Raw genomic sequence first — 9,777 nt, forward strand, 5'->3', positions numbered from 1 at the left:
GATGTCGGGAGTCAGCCCACACAGACAGGCCGCCTTGCTTTCAGAGAAGGCTTCAAGTGGGCCTCCGAAGCCGCCTCGTCGTGTTGCTGCAGCCGTTCTCGGAGAGGCAGGGTTGCATACCAGATGTCGGGAGTCAGCCCACACAGACAGGCCGCCTTGCTTTCAGAGAAGGCTTCACGTAGGCTTCCGAAGCCGCCTCGTCGTGTTGCTGCAGCCGTTCTCGGAGAGGCAGGGTTGCATGCCAGATGTCGGGAGTCAGCCCACACAGGCAGGCTGCCTTGTTTTCGGAGAACTCTTCAAGTGGGCCTCCGAAGCCGCCTCGTCGTGTTGCTGCAGCCGTTCTCGGAGAGGCAGGGTTGCATACCAGATGTTGAGAGTCAGCCCACACAGGCAGGCCGCCTTGTTTTCGGAGAACTCTTCAAGTGGGCCTCCGAAGCCGCCTCGTCGTGTTGCTGCAGCAGTTCTCGGAGAGGCAGGGTTGCATACCAGATGTCGAGAGTCAGCCAACACAGGCAGGCCGCCTTGTTTTCAGAGAACGCTTCAAGTGGGCCTCCGAAGCCGCCTCGTCGTGTTGCTGCAGCAGTTCTCGGAGAGGCAGGGTTGCATACCAGATATCGGGAGTCAGCCCACACAGGCAGGCCGCCTTGTTTTCAGTGAAGGCTTCACGTAGGCTTCCGAAGCCGCCTCGTCGTGTTGCTGCAGCCGTTCTCGGAGAGGCAGGGTTGCATACCAGATGTCGGGAGTCAGCCCACACAGGCAGGCCGCCTTGTTTTCGGAGAACTCTTCAAGTGGGCCTCCGAAGCCGCCTCGTCGTGTTGCTGCAGCAGTTCTCGGAGAGGCAGGGTTGCATACCAGATATCGGGAGTCAGCCCACACAGACAGGCCGCCTTGCTTTCAGAGAAGGCTTCACGTAGGCTTCCGAAGCCGCCTCGTCGTGTTGCTGCAGCCGTTCTCGGAGAGGCAGGGTTGCATACCAGATATCGGGAGTCAGCCCACACAGGCAGGCCGCCTTGTTTTCAGTGAAGGCTTCACGTAGGCTTCCGAAGCCGCCTCGTCGTGTTGCTGCAGCCGTTCTCGGAGAGGCAGGGTTGCATACCAGATATCGGGAGTCAGCCCATACAGGCAGGCCGCCTTGTTTTCAGTGAAGGCTTCACGTCGGCTTCCGAAGCCGCCTCGTCGTGTTGCTGCAGCCGTTCTCGGAGAGGCAGGGTTGCATACCAGATATCGGGAGTCAGCCCACACAGGCAGGCCGCCTTGTTTTCAGTGAAGGCTTCACGTAGGCTTCCGAAGCCGCCTCGTCGTGTTGCTGCAGCCGTTCTCGGAGAGGCAGGGTTGCATACCAGATATCGGGAGTCAGCCCATACAGGCAGGCCGCCTTGTTTTCAGTGAAGGCTTCACGTAGGCTTCCGAAGCCGCCTCGTCGTGTTGCTGCAGCCGTTCTCGGAGAGGCAGGGTTGCATACCAGATATCGGGAGTCAGCCCACACAGGCAGGCCACCTTGTTTTCAGTGAAGGCTTCACGTCGGCTTCCGAAGCCGCCTCGTCGTGTTGCTGCAGCCGTTCTCGGAGAGGCAGGGTTGCATACCAGATATCGGGAGTCAGCCCACACAGGCAGGCCGCCTTGTTTTAAATGAAGGCTTCACGTAGGCTTCCGAAGCCGCCTCGTCGTGTTGCTGCAGCCGTTCTCGGAGAGGCAGGGTTGCATACCAGATATCGGGAGTCAGCCCACACAGGCAGGCCGCCTTGTTTTAAATGAAGGCTTCACGTAGGCTTCCGAAGCCGCCTCGTCGTGTTGCTGCAGCCGTTCTCGGTGAGGCAGGGTTGCATACCAGATGTCGGGAGTCAGCCCACACAGACAGGCCGCCTTGCTTTCAGAGAAGGCTTCACGTAGGCTTCCGAAGCCGCCTCGTCGTGTTGCTGCAGCCGTTCTCGGAGAGGCAGGGTTGCATACCAGATCTCGGGAGTCAGCCCACACAGGCAGGCCGCCTTATACGCAGAGAAGGCTTCACGTGGGCCTCCAGCAGTTCCCGGAGAGCACAATTGAAGAAACACTTTGCCACACTGCTTACATATTAAGTGGCTCCACACCTGGAATGTGTGGCTGGCCTGATCCAGAGACAACTTCATCGCAGCTTTCATCTTCATAGGAGTCGTCGCTGTCATCTCCGGCGTTGATTTCGATGATGATTGGTGCAACCTCTTTGTCCGACAGGCTGTCATTCTCCCAGAACTGCTTTTCCATCTTCTTAACATGCTGTATAGCAGCGGTCCAGTTGTCTTTCGTGACATTCTTGATTGCCTGCTCTAGAAGCACCTTCACATCTTTTAGTTTGAAAGACGAGTTGCTTCGCGCAACCTCATTCTTCACTTGCCCCCAGATAAGCTCAATGGGATTCAGCTCACAATGATAAGGGGGCAGCCTAAGAACCGTGCACCCAACAGTTTCAGCACGTGTGTCCACTCGGTAGCTGAGGAACTTGTGTCGCACTTGGGAGACTAAAGAAATTAGTTCCACCTTGAGCATGTCTTTGTCCCAGTCAATTCCCTTTGAGCTTAGCCATTCTTGGATGACACTCTTGGTTGAAGATTTCGTGGGGACACACTCCACGCGTCTTGAGTGGTAGGAAGCGTTATTCATTACAATAACGCTTCCTGGCTCTACCCTGGTCAGGAACAAGTCAAACCAATGTTCAAACCTGTTGCCATCCATCTCGTCGTGGTAATCGCCCGACTTCACTCCATGAAAAATGTCGAGGCAACCTTCCACAAAGCCTTGGTCACCCCCAACGTGAGTGACAATCAGTCTGCTGCCTTTGCCAGATGGATTTTTGAGACCGGTGCTGAGGCCGCGATTTCCTGCGTCTCTGGCAGAACGCACCGTCGTGTCGACCCAGATCTTGTTGACGGTGTGTCCGGCGTTGACCCACGTTTCGTCGAGGTAATAGATCGCCTTACCCTCTGCTCGAAACTTCAGGATCGAGCGGAGGTACTTCGCACGCCACACAAGGATGTCGTCCTTCTCAATGAGAAGAGAGTTGCGACTCCTCTTCTGCAGCTCGAACCCAATGTCATGCAAAAGACGGTACACAGTCGATGGACTCGGTTCCACGGCGACCTCATCATCCTTCAGCGCTTCAATGAGTGCTTCGCGTATCTTCGTGACGGTCGGGGTTTCGTTCCTTCGAAAGAAGCCGTGCACGCAGGACCGCAACGCAGACAGCACAAAAGAGTCGTACTGGACCAGGCGACGACGGGTGCCAACCGACTTTGGGCGCTTACCAGTTGGAGGTCGAAGGAGCCCGGAATTCGTGATGGCTTCCTTCTTTATGGCAACAACTGTCCGTGCTCCGACGCCAGTATACTCAGACGTCAGCTGGTATAAGTCGTTCCTCAACCTGTCCGGGTATTGTTCTCGCAGCTTGGCGTACACGGAAAGAACCATCTGCTTGCAATCGCTCGAGAGCTTGCGTCCTTGCCGATGCTTCTTCCACAAATTTACAGGTGTCGTGGCGGCTGGCTTACGTCTCGACGGCGGTGGAGATGGAGCCATGGAAACTACCTCAACGATATCCACAAAGGAAATACGCTGAATAATAAAACAGAACGATAAAGTTGTAAAAAATATCTGAACACGCAGAAGAAGAAGAACGCAATCGGGCCGAGCGCGTCGAGCATTCGATTCCCCGAATACAACAACAACATGACGTCACCGAGTTAACCGGACGCGTTCGTAAATTCAACAGAAGTAAAGAAATAGACACTCAGGCTGCAAGTCTTGCGCCGTTTAAGTGGACAGTTTGACGGTACAATTGTTTTATTTGAGAAAAGATGTTAGCCAAGTCGGGAGTGCTGGATTTATTAAGAAAGCAATTCTGTTTGTGAACGACTCACTCTTCCGTGAACAAACGAACGTAGTCAGTAGGGCCTCAGTCACCACGCAGTGGCTGCGTGCGATTCGTATTTTAAAAAGAATCACACCAATAAATTTGGACATATGAAAAATTATAGCTCAAAACGTGCTACATCATAAGCCCTATTTAAGATGATTGGATTATCACGATTACGACGCTCGTATAGAACTTTTTCTTTGTAGACACTTTTTTGTTTATATTTGTTTCAAAAAAGGCGGAGGAGCGCTTCGTGGTGGTGCGACGGTGACTGGCCAATGCGCGGCCTGTAGAGGTGGAGCCTCCGGTGCACAAGTTGGGGTGAAAAAGAGTATAACAGCTTAGCGTTTTTTTTTTTTTTTGTCTTTTTTTAAGGTTTACTTGCCTCTACTTATTTAGCTTCAATAATACACAAACAAAAATGCAAAAAACACACTCAAAAACATCCCCATCATTCAAAAAAAGAAAAGAAGCAAGAGAGAAAAGCGACAGCATATGCACTGTTGAAGCAACTTTGGAATGCTCATAATCATTTGGTTTCAAAGCGTACCTAGTTGACTTCTTTAATCACTGAAGTGGGTAATGTTTACATGCTTGCGTTCAGCACGTGAGTCGTGGAACTTCCTCCACGTATATAGACTTTCAAAAATGAGTTCAAGAGCCAAGCAGTTCTTGACTTTTTTTTTAAGAATGATTATTGACCTACAACTTCAAGCGTGTCATCAACGTCTCCAACAGAACCAACAGACTCACGCCAGGCAGCATTGTCCGCCCTAGGCGACAGCGATGTTGTGGCCAACGACGCCGGTCGCCAATCTCCAGCCTGTGCGGAGCATTCGTTTTGTTAGATGAAATTCCTGGGGAAGTACTGGTTTTGACACAGATGTGGAGGGACCGCACCGCTTAGCGCGTCTCAGCGGTACAGGCAACTTGCATTTGCCCATAGACCTTGTATCCTAATGTAACCCGCCTGCTGCAAATCCTGGCCACCAAGCTCGTTAGCAGCGCTGAAGCGGAGCATTTGCTTTCGAGACTCCGAAGACTGGAACGTTGAAGCACCTGAGGGCTTCAACGTCCCAGAGGCGCTTGCTACTCCGTTCTAAGCTGAGACCAGACGCTTCGCCTTCAACGCGAGCTCGCTGGCTTCGGCAGTGCATTGGTTGAGCGTGCCTGCGCGATCACGCTTGTTTTTGGAAGGGCAGAAAGCTCGCGCTTAAAGCGGAGCTTCTAGTCTGAGCTTCATGGTGAACGCAGCATTGGCGACGTGCGCGATCAAAAGCGTCGCTGTGATCGGCCTTCCACGATTGGCCGAATGGTCACTATGACGTCAGCAAAGGTTTTCTCATTGAAAGAAATAAGAGCAATGCACGAACTTCAATTTTGACGGGGTTGGCAGTGTTGGTTTAAGAGCGCAATGATCTCAAGCTTCCACCATGCTAATTCTAAACACCGTCGAACTTGTTGTTCGTAAGGTAATGACGTCACGAGAGGAAACCATACGAGGGCGCCACTAAAAACATCTCGCCGCTAATAGGGGCTGCGCTTTTGAACATTCACCGGAATATGCAAATCAGCACCGAAAGGGTACTCTCGCTTCTTTCTATCGACCGACGGCGGCTTCCACTAAATGTTTAGACCCCACACAATGATAGAAACTGGTATTTTTCTCTTCCACTTGCTCGTAAAACGACAACGAAGAACGGAAATAATTTAAAACATGACTATAAAACGATAATTTGTGAAATATGTGATCCGCGCAGGAACAATGAGCGTGACGATTTACTAGCTCATTGCCCCAGTGCGCATTGCAGTTTTTGTGTTTAATCGTATTCTAAACTTCGCTATTCTCTGGCACTTTTCCGCAGTTTTCAGTCATTGGATACTCGAGTGTTCCGCATTGAAGTGCACGCACCGTAATTTTTTTGTGAGCCTGTCTGGACTTTTTTACTCAAAGTTAATTATAATATTTAATGACTGCGTTCTTTCGTCATTTAACATTAAATTTCCCTGTTTTAAATATTGGACGAACGAGATGTGAAAAAGAAGGGTGGACCTTTGTCCTCTAAGAAACAGAAAACAATATTGTGTTTGGGCAGTTTCGTTTCCTCTCTTTTTTTGTGTGTGTCTTTCAAACAGCTTAAGCAAAAAAAAAAAAAGTTCCTGAAAAAATTTTTGGCTACGCCACTGATACACACTTTATTATACCTCAAGCCAAATGAATCTGAATTTCTTATTTGAGGAAACGAGTGACGACGCACTGATGCAGCTATCATCTTTCTTTACGCTAAATTTGAACACCTCCAAAGTTTTCCCCTCTGTTTTCTGATCCTACTTGCCCGGAATCTGTTTTATCCAGCAAAGGGTCATACGAACACTTATCACAGTGGACTGCCAAGTTCCCTAAAGGAGACCGCTTTACAGAAAGTTCATGCCCTATGTACGATCGGGTGGTGCACGAAAGCACCCGATGTCAAATGCCCCACGACTGACACCCGCCCTTTTCCCTTTTGCCCTACCTTCAAAAGGCTAGTTTTATCAAAAGCCCATGACGCGAATTCACAGATCGTGTGGCCTGGTGCTCACCGTGACGGCGGAGCATTCTGCTTTTAATTAAGTGACAGTTAGTGTGCTGACGAGCGTGTGCAACGTAATCATGCCGTCATTTGTAGATCCTCAAGATATTAGGTTAAGACATGGAACAATGCTGGTTGAAGCGTGCACACGGATTCTGCACTTGGGGTTATAATGCTATACACCCGTACGATCGCCCACATATCGTTGATATTTTTAGACTACCGATGTGGCGCATTCCACATGTTTATGTGCATGTCTCTTTGTGCGCATGCTCTCCTGTTTTATTTATTTTGAGGCATAAGCTAGTTAGCTTCACTGGTGCTCTGAGGGAACGCCAAAGTGGCCGACAATCTTCTTGAAATTTATATCGCCCCTTTTCTTTTTGTTGGGAGACATTTGATTTATCATTATCTTTATAATTTTAACCTGAGGTTTCAAGCTGAGTTCAGTGCTTCGTGTCTGTCAGTCCCTTTTTGTCCTCTCGTTCTAGAGTTATCATGCCTAAGCAATCTCTGCCATATTGGTTTTTGAATACCGGGATAGCAAATACCAGCTGAGACAAACGAAAGAATTCGAGAGAGGGAAGAGCTCAGTGGAGGGGCGCGCCGATGGCCTCGAAACGGGTTGCTTACGAAGGTCCGTCGGCCTGGCGCAAGAGCTCTATCTCTCTCCCGAAAAGGGCGAGAGATGGTGATGAAAAAACAGTTTCCCTCCCGTTTTCCCCAACCACCATCACTAATCTCTAAATCTCTTTTGAGATTAGGGGACTCGGCGTCCTCGTCCTTGAAGGAGGAGGGATCCCTTCATTTCTAAGCCGACAGTGTTGAAGCAGCTGCGCGCCCGCCAGACCGGTTATCGCCTGCTCCGCTCTCTGCGCGTAGTTATGGGAGGGAGCGTGATCACGTGATTAAAGCCAAACGTGCGATTGGTTCACCGAACACCTTAGCTTCCTCTTCACTTTCAGCTTAGGAGTGACGCAGTCCAGCCCGCGAAGCACACACACACACACACAAACGCACGCACACAGAAAGTGGGATCGCGTGAACCAAGGCCTAATGATAAGGTAGGGACTGGAAGACGGTGGGGACGGTCCCCATGTCCAACACGCGCATCCGCGAACTGCAAAGGGGCAGATGCGCTTCGCAATTTATGGAGTGTTTTTTTTTTCTTTTTTTCGGCAGAGATAGCTCTTTTCAAGAATGGCAAGATCAACATGTTCATATCAGGACACCGTGGTGTCAGTTTCTAAGTTGTTTGAGTGCATTTCATTGCTTAGCGGACATTTTTTTTATCGGGCGAAGCGGCTCGGCATCTCCTTTATCCACGCTACCCTTGCTGGAACCAGTAAGAACGATGGTTTAATGCCAAGTGCGATCTTCAAAATGCGGATTGTCAAGACCTTGGATATTCACTCGGCAGCGCCTACACACCGGTGATCTTCCTTTGTTGTGGCCAACCATACATGTCACCACTGGCTTCCGCGGGCCGAAGACACGACGGACCGCTTTCTTTTCCACGTGAGTGACAATGAGATGATCCTCTCCTTCCTCTTGACCATCGGGGACATGTGTTCTTGCTGCGCAATGTACGTTTTGTCATGATCCGATGAGTTTGAACCGTGTCTAACTCTGGGCCGGGAATCTCCGACGAGTCCGCGTGTAGTCCACAGCGATCGGCCCGAAAGGTCCAGTACAGCGTTATTTGGAAGTGCTTTTTATTCTAATAGTAATAGTCAGAATGTCTCTGATTGGTTATTTTCGTGTTTGAAGTCATTTTTAATTCATGTTTTCTGTTAAAATATGGCTGTTTCTTGACGGTAGATCTGTGCTGTAGTAAAGTCCTCCCAGTATGTCCAAAGCCGAATTCCACGGGCCGCTGAGTAGTCCTTTGCCAAGATTCAGCTTGTCGGGTGGTTGTGGACTGTCAGCTATGTCGCCGCGCTATGCGAGTGTGTTTTCCAGTAATCGTCTTTACTCGACAATTTTTTTTTATGTGAGTGATTTTATAATTTAAGCATCATGTTCCGCTCAACTGTCATATTTTGTTTGTATAAGAGAGGACTGATAATTTAGTAGCACATTTGACACTGGTGAGCTGAAGGGGAGGCCAGCGGTTTGATTTATAACTTGTAAATAACATGGATGTAATATGGGCACATTTAAAACTATATGTTTCTGCAACGCAAACACCGCAATTCTTAAAACTGTTTCTTTTTTTTTTTTTTTCAAATCAACGTAGAAATATAGGTGTGAACTTAAATGTCGAGATAGCAATAAACACGTCTTAAGGCTAGATGAAGGCTTGAGGGACACTGTGATGTTGCAAGAGTAGGGCTAAGCAATTTATAGATTAACCTTTCTACTATTTAAAGAAAAAAAAAAGCTCTAAATTCGACCTTGCAATGCATGTGCCTGCCCCCGCATTCAGAGTGGTGCAACCAGTTCATCCGCGTGCAATAAAAAACATAGAGCCCACATCTATAGTGCAGCAGCACGATACCCGTCAATCTTAATTTGTATGTTCTTGGTTTGGGCTACTTTTAAATTTCTTTTTCGTCTTGTTTTGTTTTGTCTAGAATTCGTGCATTTTAGTATGTATAATTGTTTTTTTTTATATTAAGGTCGAATGGTACTTTTTTGCGAATTGGCCCATTGTAGAGCTGTAGTTACAATATTTAATGAATGGCCTCCCCAAACTTAGATGTTACTTGCATTCGCTAGCTTCCTTTCTAAAGTTGTAAAATAAACTATAACATACGGCAGTCAGCACTGAGACCCAATAGGGTGTTCACACTAATTTATCTATAAAAATGTTCCTAACATATCGCATGCCACTTGGACAAATGCAGATGTTAAGAAATTGCATTCATCCCACCCCTCAGATTCTCGTCTATATAGAGCTATGTCTTTCACCGCTATGGGCAGAGGCCAGCTGATTTGATACAGTTTGGAAGGTGGAGGGATGATGTGCAGGGAAGCTAAACTCTGTCCCTCTCTCCCATATTGCCTGCTACAATTGTTCCAAAAGTCAGAGAGAAGGAGGGGGGGGGGGACTGCCCCCTCCCCTTGCCCCCTTCTTCCGATAGGGTACAAACTTGGGGATGCCATAAATAAATGCAACCTCTTATGGCTGCCATTGCGTACAAAGGGGAAAAAATAGAGAGAGAAAGGGATGTGGTTTATCTTTATCTTAGGTGTTCATATCAGAAGTGATACGAACGGTTTTGAATGATTGCGGCTGGGCGAGCTAGCAATGAGTGCTGCCTTAGTGTTCGGTTGGGACTCTTGTTCAATCGGCAGGAAAGCAAGTCCCAGCCA

At 48.8% G+C, this 9,777-nt stretch overlaps 1 protein-coding gene across 1 annotated transcript; it reads right to left on the reverse strand.

The window, feature by feature from the left end:
• Positions 1 to 2,064: 2,064 nt before the first annotated feature.
• Positions 2,065 to 2,637, reverse strand: LOC120841332. Its single transcript, XM_040212212.1, has one exon. The coding sequence runs from the start codon at positions 2,635 to 2,637 to the stop codon at positions 2,065 to 2,067; it is 573 nt and encodes a 190-aa protein (XP_040068146.1).
• Between the last annotated feature and the right edge of the window lie 7,140 nt (positions 2,638 to 9,777).

This window comes from Ixodes scapularis, unplaced genomic scaffold (genome assembly GCF_016920785.2).
Source record: "Ixodes scapularis isolate PalLabHiFi unplaced genomic scaffold, ASM1692078v2 PGA_scaffold7__128_contigs__length_106722199, whole genome shotgun sequence".
NCBI lineage: Eukaryota > Metazoa > Arthropoda > Arachnida > Ixodida > Ixodidae > Ixodes > Ixodes scapularis.